This window comes from Phaethon aethereus (genome assembly GCF_964289735.1).
Source record: "Phaethon aethereus genome assembly, chromosome: 13".
NCBI classification, from domain to species: Eukaryota; Metazoa; Chordata; class Aves; order Phaethontiformes; family Phaethontidae; genus Phaethon; species Phaethon aethereus.
This window is the reverse complement of record NC_138589.1, coordinates 19,272,663-19,300,374: the sequence shown is the minus strand read 5'-3', so window position 1 is coordinate 19,300,374 and position 27,712 is coordinate 19,272,663. Positions and strand designations below refer to the sequence as shown.

The window sequence follows — 27,712 nt, the reverse complement described above, 5'->3', positions numbered from 1 at the left end:
CGTTGATAAGAATAGTCATCATTTATACAGCACTTTACTTCTTAAGTCATTTTACAAACATCTACTAGTTAATCCTTGCAATACCCCTGAGAGGCAGGCAAAGCAGGCGTGCAGCGAAAGGAGAGGAATCGCAATCTAAGCATTCAAGTTAAAGCCATTAGGAACTTCGCATCCAGCTGAAGGCAGGTAATTGACCGCTCTAACTCTAATAACTATTAAGCAGCTTAGTTGAGTTAGCGTGTATTTAAGGGTTTATAGAAATAAGAAAGCAAAGCGACAACCACTGGAAAATACAAGGCTCTAACGATGACCGAGATATGTTCAGTGAGAGACCAATCTGTTCGCGTTTGGATTTGCAGGCAATCCGACCCTTCGCGATAATTATGAATGAGGCTTTCGCTCTCCTCCGTGTCTGTGTTGCCAGACAACCAATGAGGCTGCAAAGCAAATTGCATTCACAGGCTGCAGATTTCAGGAAGAAGCATAGCGGTGACTTTTACTTACAAAACAGGCACTCATTAACTCTGTGATTTAAGAAAGTAGCCTGAAACACCTTTTCTCTTGCGATAATCTCTACTATGTTTTCTCCTCCTGCCTGTATCTTTTGGCTGACAGATAACTCTGCTCTGATGCCATTTTGGATGTCCCAGTGAGAACTCTTTAGAGATGCCTATACTCTCCGGAGGCAGTGACCAAGACTATAGTAACATCAGTTACACTTCTTGTAACTCCTTGAGCCACTTCTTTCCTGTCTCCGTTGAAACCCCTTCTGTCAAAGGGGTCCATTACCAAAGAGTCAGGAGGATTTACCATCCTGATCAAGTCTCTGCAGTTGATCTAAAGACAGAGATCATGATAAATGTTGGAGGCATCAAGTACCTGCTACCTTGGAGTACTTTAGATGAATTTCCCCTGACCAGACTGAGCAAACTTAAGTTTTGCAGCAGCTATGAAGAAATAATTCAGCTGTGTGACGATTATGATGAAGACACCCATGAGTTCTTCTTTGACCGGAACCCCAATGCTTTTGGGATGATTATCAGCTTTCTAGCAGCTGGGAAGCTGATGCTCTTACGAGACATGTGTGCCTTGTCTTTTCAGGAAGAGCTGAGATACTGGGGGATTGAGGAATCCAACCTGGAGAACTGCTGCTTTCGAAAACTATTTCAAAAACTGCAAGAGTTGGCTGAGGTACGCAAAGAAGAGGAGCTCCGGAGGAGCAAAGAAGCTACATGTGTCTTGGACGAGAAAACCAGATTTGGACAGTTTATGAACAGGCTCAGAGACATGGTAGAAAATCCCCAGTCAGGACTCCCAGGCAAAGTCTTTGCTTGTCTCTCCATTCTCTTTGTGGCCACCACAGCTATAAGCCTTTGTGTTAGCACAATGCCAGACTTAAGAGCTGAAGAAGACAGGGTAAGTAAGTCCTTTTTATCTAATCTAGCTGCAGAATTAAAAGAAAATTGTCTGTCTTGCTAGGCATTAAAAAGACAAAAAAGATACAGAAAATCCATAGCGATGAGGTTCAAAACTGTCGCTGGTAACGAAATGGTCTATAAGAGAAAATGTAAGAATGGCTGAAATTAATTCTATCAGTTGCAAAGTGATATTCAATTAAGAATAATGTGAACAAAGTATTTTACTAATTGTCAGCTAAAATATAGGAAAGAGCTTCTGGACAGAAAAGATACTGCAGCTCTCTAATACAGCATTGTTCTTCCGTCTTAAGAAACAGTTGCTAGTGTGAGTTATATTAACCTGTTAGCACTGGGACTCTCAAACTCACATTGTGGAGTTTTCTCTTCAACATGCTTTACTCTCTAGTTATAAGCAATCTCTTGTTTGGACACAGCAGCTAAAGAAATATTTTCCTCTGACAATTTCTAAACTTCTAAAATAGCCAGGTATCTTCCCATGTGATAGCTCGGTCAAATCTTTAAAGAGGAAGAAAAATTCATTATTTTTTCCCCCAGAATAATGTTACATTTCAATAGTTGTGTAAAGGTTAAAGGATGAGACACAGATGAAGTATCTTTGCAGATACTGATACTTAAAGCTGTGCCTCCAAAAATCATAATTCCGTGCTAACAGAATTCTGTATTTGCCCACATATATACGTACATATGGTAGGAGTAATGCCAAATACTAGCTGAACTGCTAACTGCATTTAAACCCTTTACAATTAAGTCGTCCACATTAACTCGGGGCAAATAAATCAAGCCTGTATCATACATAACATTGTTGTGAATATTTCAACATTTAAAAGGTTTGTTATTCTAATAATAAAAGAGAGGAAAGTAACAATCCAAAGTTATTTCAGATGTAGTAGTGTCCCAATTCATCAAATAACCTTGACTAATCTCTTTAATGAATCCTGCACTTCATTTGCAAACTGCCCTTCCAAAAATGTTGAGGAAATGCAAGTCAAATAAACTCCCTGCCCCAACCACTGCTATAAGATAAGCCACTCCTCAGAGTATTGTATATTGAAGAATAAAGTAATTTTTAAATTTATAGCACAGCATGATGCGCATGATAAAAAAATCTGTATATATTTTATTGCTTAAACAGTAATTCAAAAAGTACAGTTGTGGTGAGGATATGTCATGATATTTGATGTCTTTGAATAAAGAAGGCACAGAAGGCTGAAATTTAAGATCATTCCCTGTTGTATTTAACCCCTTTAATATTAACTTACATTTGCATAGGAAGACTATTACTTTTCAGTAGTAAGTCTGGTGCTCTTGCAGTCTTCCACAGTTATTACTTTTGGCAGAAAAAACTATAACACTGTTCCAATGCTTCTTCCAAGGAAGTGCTTTAAATATAGAACATCCTCCTTGCAGCTAGATGCAAAAACATTACAAACTCTGCTCTAGCAAGTGCTTCCTACTAACTTTGTTAATGGAAGTAGCCCAATGCATTTTATCTTAATTTCCCAGCCACTGCAGAAGAAGCTTTTATAAATACTTTTCATGCAAAGGAACAAGCACATAATGTTATAGAGCTCAGCTAGATGTAATATGTTGTGTGTTTTAAAAATAATATACCATATGTTAGAAAGGGAAGCATGTTGAGGATTATAAGTATACCTGGTAGCTGCAGTGTAGCTGCTGTTCCTGGATTTCCTATAAAACACAGATGACATTACTGCTTAGAGATTTTCATTATATATCACTACTTTAAAAACAAGCAAACTGGATAGAAACAAGCTCAAAAGCAGGAATGTTTAAAGTGCAGAGGAGAGGATGAAGGATGAACTTGAGCAAAGGACCACATTTGTCCAAATATTTGGAAACATTACATAATTTACTCTTACAGCACCAGTCTAATGCACTTTGTCATTGTGTCCCAGAAGCATAAAACAGAGCATTTGAAAGTCCTACCGTTTGAATAATTTTAAAAGATTCCAGAGAAAACATAGGGGAATATATGATAGAAAATACTCATGCCTTGTGGAAAAGCAGAGAACACGAACTATTAAATAGTAGTTTTTCCATCTCTAGGGATAGAAAATTCCCTAAACTTCCACCCCTAAATTCTTAGCCTGCAACACCGAAGGTTTTCTTACTGCAATCTCAAAAGAGCATTTTAGCTAGAACTGGACAAATAACTCAGAGAACTTGATTGACTAAAAATACTACTTTTTGGTTATGGCTGAGTCATACCCAGGCAAATTGAGACTCTCTGTTGATTTGTAACTCAAAATTGTTCACTGGCTGAGCTCTGAAAGTGATTCCAAGATGGGGCCACATTCACCAGCAACCTGGGACAGGTATACAGAATCAGAAATTTTGGCTCTTTGGGCTGAGCATAAAGACCACACGATATCTGTTTGCTCAGTGACAAAAAACAGTCAAATTCCTTCGATAAAGTTTCTGAACAATCTGTAATTCCATACCTGAATTCAAAGATGTCCTATCTCGAGGTTTATTCATTTCTGAGTTAAAGCTTGGCAAAACCTCTATCCGTAAATGTGCTTACAATACTGTAAGGATCTGTTCTCCAATGTCACTAACACTGGAAATTGAATTTATCCATTCTAAAATACAAATAAAAAAGGTTTTACCTCTGATGCATATGTACCACTTTAGGGTCCTTTTTCTCATCATCACAGCCACATTAAGAGAGTGAGAACTGGCTGGACACCAGCTCAAGGAGAAGGATCAGAGTCAAAAACAAAAAAAAGGAAAAATAATACAAGGTGACTTCCACTTTACTCAGAGGCTTGGCTTCCCACCCTGCAGGCACATGAAATCACTTTTCCTTTGCGCAATTGCTAAAGCAGGTCTGCTTAGAAAGGAGAATAGCTTCTGGGCAGGCAGAAGAGCAAACAGGAGTCCTCAGCATCCCAGGGAAAGTGAAAACTCCAGTCTCCGGGAGAGGGATGGCAAGGAGCCAAGGCAAGAGCATCCGCACCACGGAAGCCCAGTCACCCTGGCAACCAGAGGGGAGGGAAGAAGCCATCTCCATGGGCAGCAGAAAAGGGAAGGGGGGGTTAGCTTCAAGATAGGAATACAACTGAAAGTGAAATAAAGAACGAGTTATTACAGTCCATACTATGCACACATCCTACAATATGTCAAATGGCATTTAGGAACTTCCTTGTTAGAGATATGAAAGAAAAACACAGATAGATGGGCAAACAATTCTGTAACTGTGGATCACACAAGCACCGGCCATGAATCCTGACCCAGAGGAAACGGCCCCAGGCGAAGGAGGACAACAGTTCAAGAAACTCTAGAGCAGTAAACGTAAGGCTCTAGTCATCTCAAGTTTAAGTCTGACCATGGAAGAGGTATACAAAAGGATTTATCATGGTATTAAGGAAAGAGGACTCATTAGTATCAAATTATGTTATTTGGGCACAAAGTAACTGAAATGTCATGTCCTCCAATGGCAATACACCCTTATCTAGGATATTTGCATCTGTTCTTTATGGAGACCAAACTTCAGTAAGGAAGCAAATACAGTATCACCAAAATGTAATAATCAAGGCACATGTGTATGTAAGGATAGAAAAAAAGGCACATTTGGAGGTGAGGAGCTCTGTTTATTATGGATCTGAATGGGTAGTCTGACAGAACTACAAATCTGACTCGGACACCGTAAATATAGGATAAGACAGCTGCAGTGACAAAAACTACCAGTATTTCCCTCGAACAAAGGAATTAAGATCATCCCACTAGCGACAATCAGGATCCAAGCAGTGTAACTGAAATAGTCACTGCTCAGCACATCTAACCCAAGGGAAAAACATAATTATACCAGAGAACTACAGAATAAAACCACCACAGAAGAGCTTGGACAGGGAGGCTGCTTTGAAGCACTCTTAGGATTCTCTTTAGGCAGAGATATTTCTTTTAATGAGTCCCTAAAATTGGAGTCCTCTAGAGAAATGACTCCAGAGAAAGCATACAGCAAGGTCTTTTCTTCAGGAAGGCAAGCAAATTGAGGTTGGGGAGAGAAAAAAGAAACTCCAGACCTTTCCATTCCCTGTCCCTCAGCACCGGTAACAACCAAATCATTTTCTCCCAGCGTAGACGGCTCCCAGCAAGTACGTGAGTGTGGTTTAAGAGAGAAGGAAGTGTCTATGCTCTGTTCTCCCTCTCTTCTCTGGTGATCAGTGAGCGATCAGACCTTCTTACTACTAATTTTTGTATTTGCTCTTAACTGACCTTGAGAAGCTTGTAATTGCTTTATGTATTATATTTAGCCTAATGAAACATAACTGGCATGAGCTGCAACCAGTATTGTCTGATCTAATAATTTTATCTTGAAACTTAGAATATTAATTTTTTTAAGGCTCCCATTCCTGGGGTCCTTTGATTATGTGCAAGGTTGAATTACTTTTAAAAGAGTATGCTTTTAGTCTCTGGTTGCACTGAAAATCCAGAAAACATGAACACAGGAAAAGAACCCAGTACCTCATATATAGAACCATGCTTAAATTAATTTTTTTTCATTCTACACCATTATTCTGGAGGTCCTAACTTATGTTTGTCAATGTTTGATGTTGCTGATGTTGTCTGTTTTATACTAAATCCAGCCTATTTGGCTCATACACTGGAGGAAACTGCCGAGAAACACATTTGCTTTATAAGGGAAAAAGCAATTTATTGATCTTACTGTGAAAAGAAATTAAATCAAACAAGATATTTGTTTCATCAGGGTTACCATTGCCACAGCTAAATACGTTAATTATAAAAATTCACATTGACTTGTGTCTAACCAGTTCAGTATGTGAAGATACGCTTGCGAGAGGTACACCCTCAGTACTCAAGCTATTCAATCCATTGCAAAGGCATTCAAAGAGAAAGCTCCAACCCTGCCCATAACCTGCCAATCACATCAAGTATCTCTAGTGCACTTATTAAAGGTAAACCCAAAGAACTTAGGAGTGACTAGGGGAGATAATAAACCTTATAGATAGTGTCACTGAGAGGTGTGTAAACCTAGTTCTGCTGCTCACGTAGTCTGTAAAGATAAGACTCTTCTTCAAAGTGTAATTTGGCCAACTGTTAGACACAATCACCTTTGGTAAATTGAATATGACAGCCAGATTTTGACAGATACTGCTGGCTATGATTTTTATAGCGTTTCAATAAGGGGGTCTAAATATTGAGCAAAAAAGAATTTTCTAGCTGACTAGCCAGGGCAAAATGAATCCTGCTGAAAAACACCTTTTTCAATGACTAGTACCAAGTACCACTAATGAAGTGGGGCACTGTTCAGAATATACCTGAAAAGTATTTCACAGTAACTTGGTGTTTAAACTTACCCTCTAACACAAGCATCCATCACACAAAGCATGGCCCAGAATGACTTGTATTGCAAAGAGATTAATGAAATCCCAACCTTCAGAAACACTTCTAATGCTCATTTAAAAGTGTAAGACTATAAAGGCGTATGTGTACATGCCTATCTATAAATATATTGGTATATACATATGATTTGAAATTACTCGTAACAAAATAAAGCTGGATGTACTTCTGTTTTAATGCATCGGTACATTTTTCTGGGTTCTTAACAGGACACTTACTGTGGACACAGTCTCCTAAATTATCTAGACATCTAGCACAATTCTAATTTCTTCTAACCATTTTGATCAGCAATGAAAGTACTGCAGCATTTTAAAGTAGGAAAACGTGCTTCACTGAAGCACCAAAAAAATCCCAGTCTACTAGGTGTACTCAGCACAGTAGAATCTAGCTAACTTATTTGCTTCATGGATTGAATTAGTTAAATCAATAATAATTGAAGAAAGACATAAGAAATAAGAAGCCATCAAACAACAGAAATCAGAATATTCAAGCCTGGGACTTTGATATATAAAGAAATCATTGCTTTAGGGAATCTGCCTTTTTTTGAGGTTTGCATATCCGTTCAGTAATGTCAAAAGCTTTGACCTTGAAATTGCACCATTATGTTAAGACTTTGATTGCACAGTCCCACATCATTAGTAACTGTTTTCCAAGCACCCGCAAACAGAATTGCGTATTTCAGCATTAAATCCAATACGCACAGCAACACTGATGACGTTCACATTACTTAAGCCCTGCTCTACATAACAAAGAGGGGCACCAGTGGCAGGGTAGATGCTGCTGAACATCTGTGTCTCAGCTTACCCTCACTGCCACAGAAAACAATTTCATTTAGCAAGTCTGGACACTCCACTTCAGTGAGTAAATTGATTCTGCACGGGTTTTCAAAAGCTGGCTCTGCCAGTGCAAGGTCCAATGTTCAGAAAGCACAATTAGACATTATTAGTTTGCCTTATGTTCATGCAGTTTTGGCTGTATCCCAACAGCACTAAGTCTCCTGGCTTTGCACGCTATCCTGGGGGGACACCCAGCTGTTCTAGCTGCTCTGCAACGGGCAGTCAGTCAACTGCTATCCAATGTGCCGGCACAGGCGTTCCTCACTGGGAATCGTGCTTTCTTTTCCCTTTTGCTGCCTTCAAGTTTGTAATACCTACAAATGGGAAAAAATCCTGTTTACTTTCCTCACTTGACTCATCTCAAGGGGTTCAGCACAGACGAATACATAATAGATGCCTTCTTTGGGAAGATGGGTATTTCCTCTGAGGGAGGCACTCTGTCTTTGCAAAATGCTATTTGAAATCAATGCATCCTCCAAGTTTGTAGCAATAATGCAACAAGTATTGAAAATAAACAACCACCCAAATTTGTATATGTTTCAGAAATTGCTCTTTGAATATGATGGAAATCTTTGAGGACTCTTCAGTCTACTGCTGCAGTCAAATTCACAATCTGGTATTTTAATTCTGAGCTAATCTAATTACTAATTTCATTGTGGCATCAGGGCTATGAACTGCATGCGTTGTGTTTATTCCCACAGTGTCAGCACCTCCTGTTAGCACTCCTATTTTCCCTTTTAACAGATTCAATCATATTTGGGACCCCGCTGTACACCCTGTACTACACAGGTACAATAACAAGTAGTTTCTGCTCCAAAGAACTTAGAACGCAGCGAGGAAAGAAGCAGAGAAGAAACAGTTAACAGGGCAAATCATTTGACCAGCAGCAAAACTGGAAATTGAAGGTCATCCTCCTAGGTCCTAGATAAATACCTTGTCATATTGTTCTTCACAGTCACAAAATGCAGCCCACTAAATTTCTTACTAGAAAAACAAGAAAAAGATAATACTTCCACATCTTTCTCCTAACACAAACACTTTGGGGTCACCAATTGGTTTAGATCAAATTCTTCAGACTGATTCTCACAGTGTTTGCAGAATAAGGACCCAAGCTTATTTCAAAAGTTAATTGAAATATTTGTAGTTGCACTTCTGCCCCAGAGGAGAGAGTTATGTGTTGGATACAGAGATAATACTTTGCTTCTATGTTCTTTCTAATGTCCACATTAATATATCCCCAATAGTAGTTTAGTTTCCTCAAATGTACTAGTTGTAGTAATTGTTTTCATAAGCCCAGGCTTCTTTCCCATAAAGCAAAGTGAGTGGGAAATCGTTCTGCGATCAGAATACGCAGCACTCCTTTAACAAGCTCATCATTCTGTAAATCAGTCTCTTTCTCAGCAGGCTGTAAACCTTTTGATTTTATTACATCAGTCTGTAACCATAAATCCAAGTACTGAAGTGATCCATAACAGAGGGTTTTCAAGTTCTCCCTAACCATCATTTGACCGAGCGGAGCATGGTTTAATTATTCAAACAACAGCGGCAATGCGGTCGCAGTGATTCAGCAGTACCTGCAGCACTGCAGCTGGATCCCACAGCTCCAGGTACGCAGGGAACACAGATTGGTGCAACACTTACTAACCGAATCATCATTTTACAGCCAAAAGTGATTTCTCCCCTGCACACCTTCATTTCCTGCTGACAACTGAGCTAAGAACAGCCGGGAGCTGGTGAGGGGCTGCTTTCCGTACACTGAGGTCTCGATCTGCCTTGCTAGACTTACAGCCTCACCCTGTAGACCCACTGCCTTGGATTTGTGGGCAGGCAAGAGCAAGAACCAAAGCTTGTTTTTTCACTTTTACATTAGCTCATATTTTTTTCCAGAGAGGGAATTGCTGGAGGAGAAGCTGTAGACCAGGATGAAGTGTCCACATATAACCCTGAGAAGTGCAAATGGCTGGAAAACAGCACCCTGCCCAGGAAATGTCAACCTTGGGCTTAGAGAGGAAAATTTCTGCATGTTTTGCTTCTAAATCCTCCACAAAGCAAGCTGAATGTTTTTTCTCACAGTGGGCTAAAAGGCCAGAGCACAAGAAGAGCAGTCTTGCTGAGATAAGCCCCTCCACTAGGTGTTGGGTAGCACACGTAGGCAGAAGGCAGGTCCGTAGCCACAACACAGACTGATCCCATCTGCTACCACTTCAGTGGACACTGGCCTCTGTCCACAAAACAGCGTGTGGATCAGAGAGAAGGATTTGAGCAGTAACTGGCTGTACTTGAATGTGCCAAATAAAATCTGGACATGCCAGTGTAAGTTTAGCAGCTGTGAATTGTGACCTTGCATTAGCCACGCTGCCAGGCACCATTCTGGTGTGAAAGATGTTCTGGCAGCCTGTGCTTTGACTGCAAAGTGCTAACCAGGTCCAGGTCCTATTTTTAAGGAACCTTTCCTTTAGGACTCCAATAGGAGCCTGAATCAAGAAGAGTCAAGCATATTGCTTTATGAGTTCCTTCCCTGCTTTGTTTTGAGGCTGTTCAGTATGGGTGACTGAACACCAAAAACAGCCTTTACTCAGAAGGAATCACTACTGCATCTAGGGTGGATCAAGCTGGGAAGAAGTCTCAGACCCTTTCTGTCCATCACTCCTTTGTTTTATGATGGCAAGCCAGCTGGTTTCCATAAATGTACCCCAGGCATAACGGCATTTGCATAAGTGGTTCATTCATGACTTCTAGCTGGGTTCAAGGACTTTTATCAATTTAGCTTCATAAATAATATTACGTGCTTTTCTCCTAAGTATGCTGTATAAGCAACATATATACATAGTGCTGATGTAGCATTGATTTCCACTCTAAAGCTTTGAAAATATTAATCTCTGTAGGAGTGACGTGATTCTGAAATAATCCATATACTGATCTAGCAGTACTTATTAGCAAGGTGTTCTGCAAGTTTTGGTGCTACTTTCACCATTTAACTAGGAAATAGATTATTTGACACAAGAAACACTTAAAATCACTAACGTCATCATGAACAGTGTTACCTGGCAAGCACAGAAAAGAGATCATGAGAAATGCTGCAGGCTTGCCTATCTTACATCTCAGACTCCACCCTATTTAGATACTGTGTGAAATCCCAAATTATACACCATGGAAAACAGGTTCAGATTGCTACCAATGACTTCCACAGAAGTTCGGTCAGTCATACCAAGGGCAGAAAGGTGGTACCTGTCCTATTCCTGTGCAGCTGCAGCACTGCACTCCCAATATAATGGGAATAACAGGATTTTCCCCTCCCTCCATTTTTCTTCAGCTTAAGAGAAACTTAGCATGCTTCCCTCTGATGTTTTCAGATTGTTTCAGTCCCCTTTTTTTTACACTCCAGAAACTGCTTACAAAGGATTTGTTTGGCTTTTTTGTTGTTGTTTTTAGGAATCAGTAAGAAAACATGAAGAGTCCATGGCCACAATATAGAGTGGGGGGGATATAACACCCTTTTTCAGAAAAGTACCAAACTTTGTTAGTCTGCTGCTAGGTAGTCAGCCACTACCTTGCCATCAAAATCGTGCCACTGATTTCCACGGTGCTCTACAGAGGATTAGAAAGAACAGATCTGTTCCAGTTGATACTGCTGAGGGGACCAGAGGTAAAACCTGAAACCCTTTCTATCGATGTGCAACACAGCCTTCAGCTGCTAACAGCCCAGACAGACTCAGGTTCAAATACTCAGAATCCTCAAACAGTTTTATAAGAGGTTCATACTGAAGTGTGCAATGTGCAAAACATAAATTATCACTCTGTTTTGTGTTTGCTTCAGTTTTTATGAAAAAACACCTTACAATGGACTAAAGAGTAAAATAACCACTGCAAAAGATATTGGGGTGAATATTTGGCAGTAGGAAATTAGTTGGCAGATCAGGTAATGATTCAGAACAAATTTTCCATAGTATGATTTAATTATACAGTGTCTTAAAGTGCAACTAAGTGGGACACAAATGGTCAACACAGAGCAGATCCTGAAGGCATAAGAATAGTTCCTTGGTGTTCTCATCCCATTATCTATAAATAATGCATTATTTCCTTGTCTAGAAAATGTAACAAAGTGAGTTGCATCTGAAAACCAAGGTGGATAGACCAGATACATATTCTGCAGGGGAAATTCTGATTCAGTCTCCCCTGGGCATTCCTACCATTATTGATGCATGTAAAAATATTGTTTTCACTAGATGAGATTTATATCTCTTGTAAGATAGGTTAGTGCAGCATAACTCTGAGATCTGGTTTGGTTTATTATCCTAGATGTCATTATGCCTTAACTAATGTTTCCTGGTAAACTAAGAGGGCACTTCGTCAGGAAATTTATTTGATTTATTTCATCTTGTGAGTGGCACATACCTCAAATTCATTTAGCTTGAATTCACAGTTAGTGAATACATTACTCTTCTGTAAACTCACCTGTGCAATTGAGGTCTGAGATCCAGCCGCCACACCAGGGTAACCCCTGGCCAGTCCTGGCCTCGGAGGTGCTGAATTCCTGAACCTCAGATCCTTTTGAAAAAAGGTTCTCTGAGGAAGCTGCAGTAACACTTACTGGAGTCACACAATTTCTCACTATTAGAAATATTAGAAATATTGCATTCTAAGCATTGTCCATACATAGATACAACTTGATTAAACTTTTTTAAAGAGTGCACAATAAAAAAGCAAAATCTGTTGAATTCTTGATTGAATATCATTTTGACTACATAACCTACAGCTCACCCACACTTTAGAACTGCAATCTCAGTCCCTTCCACCTCAAAAAGGGAAAGGGCCAGACAAAGGCAACACGGGCAGAACGACTTCGTGCAAGGACTGACAGGTAGAACTCCTCAGGAGCTCCAACAGCAGCTACAACAGAGGTCTACAAAATGGCAAACGGCAGGAAACGAGTAAACATCAGTCAATAGCCAGCGCCCTTCCAGTGACAGAGCTTAGCGGCGTCAGATGAAACTAATGGGGACCGAGTTCAAGGCAAAGAAGTGAGTCTCCATGCAATAGGCAGCAGACAAAAGAATGGCCAAACTTTATAGAAGAACAATTCAGTTTGCTTGCATGAACACCACCTTGAGCTCAGGAAGCTCTGGAGTGGAAAAGAGAAGCCAGAAGATTTGCCTTGGGCATTTATTTTCTCAGGCTGTTGGAACAGGGCCCTGGGCTAACTGGACTCAGTACTGCCATTCTCATATTTTATTATGAGCCTGTTCTTTCATATCTAAAGAGAAGTTAATATAATTATCCTAAACCGAGCAATTTTACTGTAACACTGTAAACATTCCAATGCACAAGAGAAGCCAGAAAATGAGCCATTGCCTTACACAGGGGAAGGCAATAATGAAAAGGAAGCATGAATTGCTTATTATCTCTGGTGGTACAGAAGTTTGAACCAGCCACTTTGCTTCTTTGAGGTGGTTTATAAATTTAAGAAATCACTCAATATTGCAGGCATCAGGCTCAGTATATATCTTTTTACATACAAAATACTGTTTCCTTCATTGCTGACCAAAATGGTCTTTTCATACATAAGATCAACACCAGGCACTCATTTTAGTACATTTATATCATACATTGTAGAATTTCAGATAGACACAAGTTCCATAAACCCTGATAAATTCTTGTATTGTTCAAAAGTAAATCTGCAGGACGAATAAAGTATAAAAAGTTAGATACGCTCTCACCACTGGCTTTGTGATAACTGTTCTCCCATCAGTCGATGATAGTTTGAGTACTGATTGATGCTACGGTAGTGTAAAACACATCACAGGGTTTTGTTGGAAAAGCTCAACCAAAATATGTTGTGGTCAATTATAAATAAAACCTCATCTTCCCCTCATGTTCACAGTCAACATCATACTGGCTTTGAGCTTTTTTAGGTTCTACTACATCATGGTACTTTGGATGCGAAAATGCAGTAGGGAGGAGAAAGAAGTCAGTTACAAATTTGACTCAAAGATCTCAAAATAAAAGCCCAGAATTCTGCTCTAGTTAATGGCAAGGTCAAGAGTGGGAGTTGTTTGTTGTGTTTTGCATTGGCAGACTGATCACTACAATTTCTCAAATGTGTTTGCTTTGTTCAGAAAGAGAAAACATACAGAAGCCGTTGTGGCACAGAAACGCCTTTACTGGCCACTTACCAAAAAGCTCATGGATGAGAGTATTTGGCTCATAACTTGACAGTCCACTGACAGAAACCAACATCTGATGGAAATTTGGTGACAACAGCACATTTGAAATCTATCATTTACATAGAGGCATCCGTATTTTGGTAAGGACACAGTATTTGAAGTCGGTGTGTTATTCTGCCTGTTCTTCGGACAACAGTTGTAAGTGGAACATAAAGAACTCTGAGGTCTAAAAATCATCAAAACTACTAGGAGAAACAGAAATTGGCTTTGGTACTTAATATCTCCTCTTTTTCCCCTCTTATTCCAATATTTGCTGCTTTTGAACAGGATGTTCAAAAGGATCAAGAATCTTCAGAGACTAACATTACAGAGGGATATTCTATATAAACCATATCACATATATTACATAATATATACAAATAGTCCTAATATATTTGTATAATAGAAATAATAAAAACATTCACATACAAACTCACTGGATTAAATCTATCTCCCAGTGTGAAATCAGTGAGCATGTTCTCATTAAATCCCATAGAGCCAGGGTCTTAGGCTCTCCTTCCAGACACTGGTGACAGAGAAATAAAGACAGGCAGAGAAAGAGGCTTGGAAGTTTCTAGCAGATGTTGTATAGAGACTGCCTAAATCATGGTACGTCTACACTATGTAATGGAGTGAAACGGCCCTGCTGTGAGACGGTAGCCCAGCTACGTTATTTCTAGGGCTCAAGTTAGTCACCTCCACACAGAACTACTGTGCTGTGTGGATAAATCAGTTCTCCCTGAGAGACACAGGGCTGGTTTTGCGGCATGCCTTCACATAGTGTAGGTACGTCTGAAGCAAACACATCCTCCTTTTTCTGTCTCTTCTGAAAAAAATGAAGCACAGAATTCTTTGCATTAGTCACAGTGTCAGAGACTGCGATATTGTCACTCTCTTGTTTGCTACAGCAGAAAAAGAGACTGTGCTTTGAATCATGTGCAAACATTTCTGAAATGTCTTTTGCAAAGTACATAAAAAAGACGAAGTGTGCTAACAGGGGAGAACTCACCATCCTTTACATCCACAGCTATGCACAAAAGAGAAATATAATGCACAGTAACATTCCTGAAACATTTGATTTGAAGGATGCTCTTCTGAAAAATGAAATAAGCATTTAGGAAGCTGATCGCACAAATTGCTTTCTCTAAATATATATAACTTTCCATGGGAATACGGAGGCAACCAAGGATGGAGAGAAGAAAAAAAAATCTCCCAGCCAGTCCTTACAATGCTATACCTTGAAATTTCACACTCAATTCAAAAGACACCCTAGATCTTAATGGTTAAAACTCCCAGCAAACAACATTTCTTTTCCTATATTTTCCAAGGAAGTAATAGTGAAAGCTACATGATGATCTGGGAGCAATGTCACCTGTAAATGTATAAAGGTAAATCAGCAACAGATGTACTGGAAATTTGGCCCAGTTACCAAAAAATAAAATAAATCTTGATGGGAACAATGAATAATTCACAGACGACATCACTAGAGTGACCACAGGCAGGTCTGTGCACAGGCCAGGATGCACTGTACAAATAATTTACAACTTGGAAAAAGTGAGCACTGCATAACATAACTGCTGATTGCAAGCAGTCTCATCAAGCCAAGTCAGCAGCTCTGCAAACATCAATGCACTCTAGGCACTGCCATGGCAATGACTTCAAACGGGGCTATAACCTGATCCTGCACACGCAACTCTAGCAGGGCCAAGTCTTTGTTACCTTTTGTGATGTTTACATTAAGAGATAAATTCTGATCTTGACAGTCTACTGTGCAGGAGGAGGAAAAATCCCCAAACAGTGCTACAGAGCTAAATTATTCTGAGGGTTAGACAGAGTAAAACATATACATAAGGGATATGTTACCGTTTTACCTGGGGAACCTCAGATAGCCGATGACATAAACACTGCTTGAACAAAAAGACTTGTTACTCCCAAGAACAGCAGTAATGCACAATCACAAGGGACACTCTAAAAAACCAACATTGCATTGCAACGCAGAGAGTAACCGAACATCGGTATTAAGTTTAATTAGCAGTAGGGGTATGTGTTTCCTGTGGTGTTTTTAATCAATATTGCTCGTGAAATTTGGTTGAGAATGGATAACACTGCATGAGGGACTGTTCCTCTAAATGGTTTAATTTCAGAGACAGGCTATCAGGAAAGATGCATACGGCAGCTCTAACGTCATTCTCCAGAGGTTACAAAAAAAGCCTTTCATGAACCAAGGGTTGGCAGTTATTCCTGAATAACACATAGCCACTCTGCTCTCCCAAAAGGAGGTTCTTTCTCTGCACAGATCCTCCTTCGTCATCCCTTGTTCTGCTTGACCTTCTGCACTTGTGAACATCTCCGAGATGCAAGTCCGTGTTCAGCAAGAATACGAGGAGAAGACTCTTTAACCTTGCTAAACCTTGATGTACCAAAGTTGTAGCTGGAAAGAGTTATTTAATAAATACTAATTTTCAAGCAGCCTAAAAAATCTAAAATGAAATTACTGCCTTCTACATTTGGTTTTCTGGAACATGCAATGACAACACATATTCTTAGTCCAGCCTGGAATTTCAAAGCACTGTGATACTAGTCAATCCCTTTCTCCGGTTCCCAGTTATAGCTGAGATTTCTCATCTTCACCAAAATTCAAACCCTGTACGCTTCATATGCCAGTGTTATGATAATGTGTGATAATGTGCTCGCAGAGAAAAGCACACAAGGCTGCTTCAAAGTCAGCCAAAGTCCATGAAAGACTCCAGTTCACTTGAACTGGTTTTGGATTAGAACTGTAATCCGAATATTTGCACTGATGCAAGAACTTAATGTAAATAGCAGCATGCCACTGTGAAGTTATCATACAAATACCTGTTTAGTGGAATTCTTCAATAAACTTGTTCACAATGCTTAAAGGCAAAAAACCAGCATTAGTCCAATCACAAGACCAGGTTTCTTAAGAACATGTGAATTCTGTGTGCAGGTACAGGAGTGTATTTACCAATAGGATAGATAGGGTGTGTAAGAAAGCAGACACACCAGTATTTAAAAACAATGTGGTCCTTTCAGGGGAGGTGTCTAGCTACTAAAGCAGTACGTGCTGCTTTCATTGCTGTATCTTATCTTCTATAAAGCAAAAAACAGTGGCAGGACCTGGTTTGTTTTCTGCCAGTTGGAATACAGTAAGCAGACACTTGTGCATATGAAAGAGGCAGCACGTACACCTCAGGCCCTGCGACCGATGTGCCCATCTGTTAGCTCACTCCTTGGATGGATGTAACCTAGTGTTGGGATCACTCTGCACGGCTCGACCTTAAGGAGAAGGAGCTGCAGCATTGAGAAGCTGGTAAACAGCTAGATATCTGCACGGCTCGGCCTTGAGAAGAGGGAGCTGTGGCACTGGGAAGCTGGTAAACAGCTGGACATCTGCAGGGCTCGGCCTTGAGGAGAAGGAGCTGTGGTAAACAGCTAAGAAGCAGCACTGTATAAGAAAAACAGGATGGAACCCGGACCTCGTAGCAGTAAGCGCAAGTAGGAGGAGTATGATAATGCACTCTTTAGAGCTAAGCCAATGATTGTAAGACAAGTATGCATAAAGTAGAACTTAGTGTATAAATATGTGTAAGGTTTTGCAATAAAGTTGAAGCTTGCTTTATCACTCATATTGAGTCGACTGCATGCCTTCCCTTGCTCGTCGCAACCTAGTGGCTGCCCATCACTACAGGGCAAAGCTCAATGTAGTCTTACACAAATAACTACTAGCTAATTTACCTTTGCCTCTTTGTTTCACTAGAATAGGCCAAAAGTAGTTTTATTTTTTTAGCTCAGGAAAAATAAAACACATGAATCCAAGGTAGTTCAACTAAAGCAATTCCTTTGATAACAATACTGAGAAAATACTGCTTGTAGAATGTAGCCTCAATACTGTAAGACGATTCTTCAAGGCAAGTTTTGCCTACTGGGTGGTGTCGTGGTTTAACCCCAGACAGCAACTAAGCACCACACAGCCACTTGCTGTTACCTTCCTTTAGATTAAAACATCTTTCTTTTGAAGAGAAACTTATTTTTGTACAGGCTTATAAACCAATCAAGTTTAAATTAATTTCTCTTTGTGAGAGAAAGTGGGACTTATTTGGGATTTATAGGCTTCATGCCAAGACTTTATACAGAGACTAGTTTCATTCCTTTCGAATGGAAGAAGCAATCTGATAAAAATCAGCAGGTAAATATATCTGTTCATTCAGATATTTCACATGCTCATTATTGTCTATACACCATTGAAAGATGGCTGCCATACGACTACCTGCTAGCTAGGATTTGTTTATTTCTGATACCAGTGACTCAAGCAGATACATACTGCTTCTTCCTTAGTGTTTTTGGATGCTGGTTCACAGACCGTTCTTTTATTTAATTGTCTTTTTCTTTTGTGTCAGGGCGAGTGTTCCCAGAAGTGCTATTACATCTTCGTCATAGAGACCATCTGTGTAGCTTGGTTTTCCCTGGAGTTCTGCCTCCGATTCATTCAGGCAAGGAGCAAGTGTCAATTCTTCAAAGGACCCCTAAATATAATTGACTTCTTGGCTATTTCACCCTATTACATTTCTCTCATCTTCTCAGAGGATGACTCAAATGAGGAGGACGACAGGCCAAGCAGCAACACATATTTGGAGAAGGTTGGTTTGGTGCTACGGGTTTTACGTGCCTTGAGGATCTTGTATGTAATGCGCCTTGCCCGACACTCCTTGGGCTTGCAGACTTTGGGCCTCACAGTTCGGAGGTGCACACGGGAATTTGGCCTGCTTTTACTCTTCTTATGCGTGGCTGTCACACTGTTTTCTCCTTTGGTCTATCTAGCTGAGAACGAATCCGGGAAGGTGCTTGAATTTACAAGCATACCTGCTTCTTACTGGTGGGCTATCATTTCAATGACCACTGTGGGGTATGGAGATATGGTACCTCGGAGCGTCCCAGGCCAGATGGTGGCTCTCAGCAGCATCCTCAGTGGGATTCTCATCATGTCATTTCCCGCAACGTCAATATTCCACACTTTCTCCCATTCCTACTCGGAGCTGAGAAAGGAACATGAACGATTGCAGTCCCGGCTTAACAGAGTAAAAAATGCCAATCACTCTGGTGAAAGTGACACCTTCAATGACACTGACAGCTTGATCCTGGAGGATCAAGCATCACCAATCAAATACATTTACACAGGGACCTAAGCCTGGTTGTAAAACATTCCCAAGAACAGGCATAGAAATATACACGTATGTATGTCAACATAACACACAAAGCAAAGCAACTACATAGGTTCTGACGCTATTTTTCTCTGCCAGCATAGGTATAATAAGCAGTCAAGCCAACACACATAGCTCCAACACATCATTATGGAGCTGGAGGTTTTGAGAATGTCAAAAGTCAGAGTTTATTCAATAATAAATATTCATTCTTCTCTATGACCAATAAGAATAAACTTTGTCTCTGCCAGTCATGTATCTTGCTGAATACCCAATATTGAGCACGTAACAAACAAAACAGCTTCTGTTGGCACAAATACACTTGTTATTTTATTTGCCTTTGAGTTTCCAATGTTCTTGCAATTAAGATCTTGAGCATTAGAATGCATTAGAATGCATTAGAATGCATTCTTTCAGGGCTACGCACCAGTGTTGTTTATACAATGCTCATCCACCAGGCATACAGAAGAAGCCTCGATACAAATCTGAATTCTGTATCTAAAGTCACTAATAAGCTTAAAATAAAAGCACTGTATGTGAAAGCTTTCAACGTGTGCCTGTAGCCAGATGATCAATCTATAAATAACAAATTGCACTGCTATTGTATAAAATACATAGTGTTTGCAAGAGAATTTGCTTGAAATGGAGTTGTGGTCTGCAAACCGTAAACTTTTCATACTAGAAGCAAAAGTTTTCAAACTTCTTTTTCATATACTTATTTAAAATATTAATGAGGAATAAAAACCCCCAAGCTTATCGACCATAAAAGAGTTGGTGTTATCTTTTTCACTGAATGGTGATAGCTTCTCTGGAAGAAAGATTAAAAAATAGAGTTCTTGAAAATAAGATGATAGCTCAGAAGTACCCAAAGGTATAAACAGCAAAGAATTAGGTGAACGATTGCCAGAGAGGCAGTGGGAGTGACTTCCTAATGCAAGTGGAAGATGTCTCTTTTGGGATATCCAAGTATAGCCAGAAGAAAGAAGAAGTGACCACACAGAAGTCAACAATGCTGCTTCATGGGATAGTTTAGATGATCTTTCACAATTCGACCTTTCAGATGCTGTGAAAACTGATACCAAGACATGAAGGCTGGGTCTGTGCAAACACCTGTGTGTTTAGGGCCTGCGTCAGCTCACAGGTCCTCAGTGTGTAAGCAGTCCTGTTGACACCCACAGAACTTTGACACGCTTTGACACGTTGGCATGTATTTAAGTACTGAGGTGGATCAAGGCATAAATCAATTTTTAATCAGATTTGCAGCTTTCATCTCTTAAATCCTACCACGGTCCCCATGACCTTGCGATGGAGCAAAGCTCAGTGAAGTGACCGTTCAGTTCCAGTTTCCAGCAGGCACCATTCTTGCACAGGACGGTGCAGTTTGGAGCCCAGGGGCTTCTTCCAGGCGTTGTGACCCGTCTCCCACGTGGACACACACACAGAGTCACTTGCAGAGTTATGCAACTTCATGCAGGCATTTGGGAGCTTTGTTTTTTAGATACTATCCTCGCTGCTCTGCATAGCTTAAGTACAGAAAAGCACAGTTGTTGGCCCAATTTGGATCATGTGACTCAAATTAATCTGTTGGATTTATCTCGCTATTGACCCTATGATTTAAACCAGAGAAACTGTAGCGGATTATAGATGGGGTGTTCCAACACAACTGGAACAAGCTGACACTAGATGACAGGTATTTATATTTGCCACATAAAGGGTGGCATCTCTGCTAGTTTATGCATAGGTCCATTTGATTTTTTTATTTTTTGCAATTAGCTTTTTTTTTTTTTTTTTTTCCTACCGTAGGACTACTTAGATTGTAAAGCAGACAATATCCAACTCTGATCTGGACCATGACCCAGACCTCTCCAGGATCCTATGCATGATGATGCCACCTGCATTTTTCTGGGAGACTCTGTATTTCTTCATGGTTATTCCAGTTTCTTAGGAACAACAATCGCACACTGCCACAATACCCAGCACAGTCCACTTCTGCCTCTCTGGTCTGGCAGAGCCAAAGACAGTGCTTGCTCTGGCCTGATCGATCCCTGCTAGAACATGTACCCTGATGCAGAACAGCCACGTCTTTAAAAACACATTTCACCCCACTGACACACTCATTGAAAATACAGCAATTAGGTAGTGCAACTGATTTGCTTTTTCTAGTTAACAGTTTTCTTGCTAGTTCAGGAGATAGTTCAACATGGTCCCGTGGAAATGTAGCCCAGCCACATTGCTCTAAACATGTAGATGGCTGGAAAAATACAGGGGCTTTTACTGCCCAAGTACTTATAATAGCAGAATGTCCAACAGGTTCTGTGATGTAGGTGGGGTTGTGGACATAGCATGCATCCAAATTCACAGCAATCCAAACCTTGACTCAGTCAAGCATTTAAGCTCGTGTAAATTCTTCCAAAACACAATGTAAGAACGTGCTGAAACATGGAGGTAAAACAAACAAAAAATCACCAATGTTTAACAGTGAAGTAAGTGCTTGTACTTTCAGCAGAACATGTATTTCTGTTTCCAACTTAATCTCTTCCTATAGCTGGGTCTGGGCTGCACCAACTTTCATAGAAAATGTCCTTCATGATTCATTGTGTTACTAGGGAGGGAAAAAATATGTTGAGAGGAACATTTAGTTCCTGTGTAACTCAACTGAGTAACAAATTCAGAACAAGCAGTTACAATCAGCAGATATTGTTGTTGCCAAGATCATATCATTTCATAACCAGACTTAATTAAAAGAGCAGTTTAGGTGCCTGGCATCCAGCTTCTCTTAGTTCAAAGTCTTTCCCCTGAATCTAAATCCTAGCAGCAGCACAGGAAACCATGTTGTTCAGCCCTCGCCAACATATTTCTTTTTAAGCCTCAAATTTCTACTCCGGTACAGCAACAACTCTACTGTATAATGAAGGGACCCACAAATCTCCCCACCATGCTGCTTTGTTTGGGGAAGTTGATAGATGTGCTGCTCTGCAAACCAGCTAGGGACACCAGACAGAGTGTGACAGGATCACACAAAAAGGCGATAGAGGACCCTTCCAATTACTGCTCTGACTTGGAACCCAAACACAGTGAATGGGTTCTGATCACAGACTAAATGCAGATTTTCTATGATGTTGAAATAGTACTGAGGGGCTAAGACCTTTTTTTTGACCTAACTCTCATTTCTTCAGGGATTCTGCAAATTGTTTCAAATTCTCACTGCAGCCCTCATACCTCTTGGCTATTCTCCAGCTGTTTCTCCTCTTTGACTTTCATCAGTTCCTCTGGTAGAGAAGCATTACGTAAGATGGATGTATTATTATTTCGGTAATAAACTCCCATTAGCTTCATAGGTTCAGTATTTTATTATTTCAACCTACTGTTAGATCTCCTGAAATTTGCTTTTCATCTGTCTTTGGCAATCTGAAGTTTGCATCCAGTCACTAGTATTCATAATATAATTAAAGTTACCAGGTTTATTACTTAAGTCACATAAATTCATTGGAGGGAATGGTACATTATTTTAGGAGTACATTGCAAAAGAATTCACTAAGTGTACTGCATATCCTATGCATAAATTATAGCAGAACTCTTTAAAACTTGTACTGGTCAATATCTTTATTTCAAACATACCCAAACATTATTCTGCAGTTCTTTGAACAACTAAGCACATCCGCTGATAAAAATTACACTCTGCATGCCCTCTCTGATTTTATTCCTAATGAAAGATCTTTTTCCCCTTTTTTTTGTTCAGAAAATTATTTTAATACATTGCAGTAATCTATAAATAATGTGAAAACCTAGAAGGTCAAGGAAATGAAAAGTACAGCACATTCCCTGAAGGAGTATTAGAAAGTTTTTACTTCTACAAGTAATAAATTATTAGCCACATGTTTTAAAGCTACAACTGATAAAAGGCTGATATAATACTCACATTTCCTACATTGAGTCTAGTTCCTGCATGGTAAAAAGCTAGATATTCTCAAATATTTTACTGAAAGTATTAAATTCCTTCCTGTGAACTATTTTGCACCTGTAGCCATGACTTATCTGAGCTAAATGGGGCTTTCACCACTTCCCAGGGCCCTAGCACATGGCACAATACCTGGCAAAGCCCTAAGAAATGGGACAAGGTTGTGAATATATGAGGTACTCCATATGCACACTGGGTTCTCCCCGGCCTCTGACATGGGGCATTAAACTGGATTTTCCCAGCAGGCAAAGCACAGAGACTGAGCTGAATCCTCCTCTCTCCTTAGAGGACACCAGCATTCAGCTCGACGGAGGTCTGCAGAACTCCCTGAGTAGCTAACTGGCTAACCGAGTGTTGCATATGGGGTGCAGACCTTGTTAGGAGACTTCAGTTCTTAATTTGCAGTATTAGGATGAAACCTAGTACTCTATGTTACTCTAATTTTGTTTTTCTGGAGTACTAAAATGATACTCACAAGGAAAAGTTGATGAAGAGAAAGAACTGTGGTGTTTCCCTTCCCTCTGTGCTCCTATCTTTACCATTTTACTTCCGAAGCTAGTTCTCAAAAGCTTATTTTCCCCAAAGTTTAGTGGTCCTGTAGTTCCTTGATCTCCAAGAAAAGCTCACATGGGGGGGGGGGACGGGAAATCTAACCCAAAGCTACTATAAGAGAGATCAGCATGCAGAATAGTACCAAGGAAACTCACATAAAAATTACAGGCCTGGATCATCAGCACCAACTAGAAGTCCTTAAAAAGTACCTTTGCAGGGTATTACAGTAGACTCAGCAAGAGAGATAAAAATCCAGCTCAGATTTCATTATTTCCATACTCGATTCCTGCCATAACTACACCAGTTGTAAAAATCAAGCATATGTCTAAAAGGGAATGGCTGTAGAAGACCCTTCCGGTGTTTCTCTTCTGAAAGTTATAGTCTGTTATATCACCAGTAATAAGTACCATAACTAAGTAATAAAACTTAATTGTCCTGAAACAACACTTAAAATGTTTAAATCTTAAATGAAAAGGTCTACTGCTTCATACCTGACAATTTTGTTTAAAAAAATGCTTTAGGATTTAACGTATTAGTAGAGAACTCTACGTGCATATAATAAAGTCATAATATATTCCAAAATTTCCTGCTTGCCAGTTCTAGCATTCAGCCAAAGATTAGTCAGTTAGACACTAACTACAAGTCAACAGGTTTTAGCTCAGCTTCTTCAAAATAATTTCATTCCATCAGCTTTCAAGAAACTGTGACTATTCTCAGTAAGAACAAATGGAGCGGTACAGAATCTTTCTTCTGCTGCAAGTTAAAGTAGATGAGGTACAATTTATATTGACCTTGCTGGGCAATGAAGCCCTCACAATGCCTCTGTGAGAATCCAATGACGTTTCACGTAATTTCAGACAAACAGCATGATCATTTGCTGATGTTCCACCATTTGTTTTAACTCTGCATCCAGGTCCACATCGCTTCCCACACAGACAGGACACTAACCAAGTACCTTCCTAGTTCCACAGCTTTCATCTTTTGTTTTCACGTGCCCACTTTGGAACCCCACATCAGGAACTGTTCATTTGCTACACAAAAAGCCATCTCATTAAAGAATTTTCTTATTAAAATGCATAACCTTAAAGGTACTGTGTGACAAATACTAAAGATAATTGGATTGCACTCATGAGCAGAGAATACTAATAAAAACAAAGAAAGTGCTTTATGTCCTTCCATCAACAGATCTTGTACTGCCCTCCAAGTGTCTTACACTGTCTTTTAGGAAAATATCCATTAAAATTTTCTAATTAAAATTTCACTTGTAAATCACTCTTCTTGCAATACCTTCATCAGAACAACAAAGCAGGTAACAATCATAAAACTTTATGCCTTGAGGATCTACTTCTCTAAATTACATGTTTTCATTAGTCTGATGTTTTACTTTTACCTAGCTATCCTGAAGCTTTCCTGACTGCCTAGTTCCACACCAAATTAGTTAGAGCTGTTCTACCTCTGGTAGACCTTTATATGAGAGTTTCACAAAAATCATCTCAGCTCAAAGGCAATAAACTCCAGGAAATTTCAAAGCTTCAGAGAGGTGAAAAAGCTATGAGCTATTCATAATCAACGAAAAAAATTATTACACAGTTCAGCAAAGATACATTAATAGACTCATACAGCACAATTACTATGTATTTTTAGGAAAGAAAGGTGAAACCATATAGGTTGAAACCAGCTTTATCTGTAATTCCAAGTCTGATACATAGGTTCATACCCTGAATGGTGCTTGCAGTCCGTAGGATTTAGTACAGTCATTTCCAGAGTTGATAAACATAATGCTATCAGCTCATTCAGGTGTAAGTATGCATGCTTAAACAAAACTAATATCGATACAAAGATACCTAAGGGAAATTGAAGGTCAAATAGATTTATGCCATCAGTGATTCAGAGATTGTGAAATGTTCTAACAGAATTTAAAATGACATTTTGTCTACAGAATTTTGCATTCTTGAATAAAACCATAACCAAGGGTCCATTCCTCAGAGTTATTACACAGGTGGCATTAAAATAAAAAAACAAAACACCAAAAAACACTGAAATGCATTTCAAGAGCAAGAATATTGGAGGGAACACTACACAGAACAACAGAGAAATCAGTTTCAAATTATCTCCCAAAAGAGCAAAACATGTCAGCAATACAGAATAATAGGTTTGCTGGTCCTTAATCACTGTTTGCAGAAATAGAAATGAAGTAAAGGCCTGTTTTTGCAGGTTGTTGGGTAATTCCTGTGAGCTGCTAAGTGCCTCTGGCTTTGTGAAAGTCTAGAGAGTTTGAATCACCCAGTATACTGAAAACTCTAAGAAGTGCAACTAAATATTTTGATAAGTCAGTTTAATTTTATACTTGACTATGCTTTATTTCATTGAAGTAACACAGATTCTGACTGGTTTTAGAAAAGACCTCTGTGTTTCACACTGGCTGCTTCTGTACGTCAGCTTGGGATACCAAAAAAAAAAAAGAAAAGCAGACTAGATGTGGTGTATACCAGCATCACTCTTAAAATCCATAGACTTAATCCAACTTACCACAGCTGAGAGTACGGCTGTAAGCACTTCTACATTGCTGCAGTATGTTCGCTGTCTTTCTCTTCCTTCATCAAGTGATTCTGAAATTTAAAAAAGTCAATCAGAAAGCTGAAGAGAAAGTTCAACCTTTCTTTTACCACCAACCACGATCAACACCTCAGGCTTCACAAGTTTTGTTGGACTGTGACCCCTGCAACACAAATTGCAAACCCAGACATAAACACAAGCCTTTGTACTTCCATTCTTATCTATACTCCTACCACTGCATGCTGTAGTTTTATATGTTGATCTTCCTAAAAACACAGACCATGCACTCTCTGAAACAGCTACATCGAACGCTCCCAAACACCCACATTTCCAAAAGGGAGGAAGTTTCATAAGACCTTCAAAGATTTCCACCACAGCTGATTCTGGGTGGGAAATTGGAAGAAAAGGCATGCAGTTCTGGATTTATCCTGTTTCCAACAGAGAGAAGAGGGGCCACCGAAGGGTCTCTCACAGCAGGGAATATCCCAACCTGTAAACCACTATTAGACAATCGTGTTCCTGTGCATGGGAGAGAATACACTCCACTTATAACTACAAGGAGGTGCTGAACCTGCTCCTTAAGGGCATGCTTATTTGAGAGAAAAGCTGGCATAGTCATAGCTGTTTGCTTGCTCAACTGTGCTTAAAAGCAGCACTGAGAACTGCCAGTATTTATGCGATTCTTTCATTTTATTCAGAGAGCAAGAACCACAGCCAAAAAGTCTTGGAGCACCCTGAACAAAACAAGACAGCAATAGCACTCATTTCTCCTAAACTGCTTTTCTGTTTAATAGTTTTCCTCTTCCAAGATATGGTGGGTAACTCAAGCAGCTTAAGCTGAAGACTCTGCACAGAGCTTAACCCTGCCAAAATTCATGCATGGGAATTGTCCCAGGGAACTGTATTTGCATGACAGCGTCTCATGAGATAGCAGCAAAGCAGGTCTAGAGGAACAGGTACTAATGGAGGTTTTTCCTCAGGAAACCTGTGGGTTTGCCTGTAAGAAATTACTCCAATTCCCACAGCTCACTAATTGCCACAGTTACTCACTCACTCACTCGTTCTTTCTTTCCATTCATACCTCTTGTGCTGCACAGGGGCAATCCATTTTTTATTCATAGGCTTTAGGAGGATCAGTAAATATGCTGTGCTGTGGCAGACAATTTTTAAGTTAACATCTCCCCAGCTGTGACCTGCAGTTGCACATCTGAGGAGTTAAGTGTATCTTTGTAACATTGCATTGGCCTCCCTCCCAATACAGTCACTCTGTGTACTTCTACTGACTGAAGAAAATTACTGAAGAAGCATCTTATCAACAAATGTCCAGATGAATGCAACTGAGTCTGCAGGAACACCGCTTTGGTGTTGAGCCAACATTAAGACATCAGTGTTTAGGATTTTCTCTCACTCTGGATGGATGATGTGCTCACTCTTCAGGGGCTCCGTTCCAGCCAAATCTGAGCCTAAGACTAGGGGCCAAATAGCACCCCCACAGTCATGTCACTGCTGGTCCCCCTTCTTATGCAAGATCTTCTCAGTTTTGTTACTGCCTTCTGAGACAAAC

At 39.8% G+C, this 27,712-nt stretch overlaps 1 protein-coding gene across 1 annotated transcript; it reads left to right on the top strand.

Annotated features, from left to right (window-relative positions):
- Positions 1-666: 666 nt before the first annotated feature.
- On the top strand, positions 667-19,067 carry KCNG4 (potassium voltage-gated channel modifier subfamily G member 4; the record flags this gene model as incomplete). Its single annotated transcript, XM_082005654.1, has 2 exons — positions 667-1,416; positions 18,282-19,067. 2 exons carry the CDS (start codon positions 667-669, stop codon positions 19,065-19,067), a joined length of 1,536 nt encoding a protein of 511 aa, XP_081861780.1.
- Between the last annotated feature and the right edge of the window lie 8,645 nt (positions 19,068-27,712).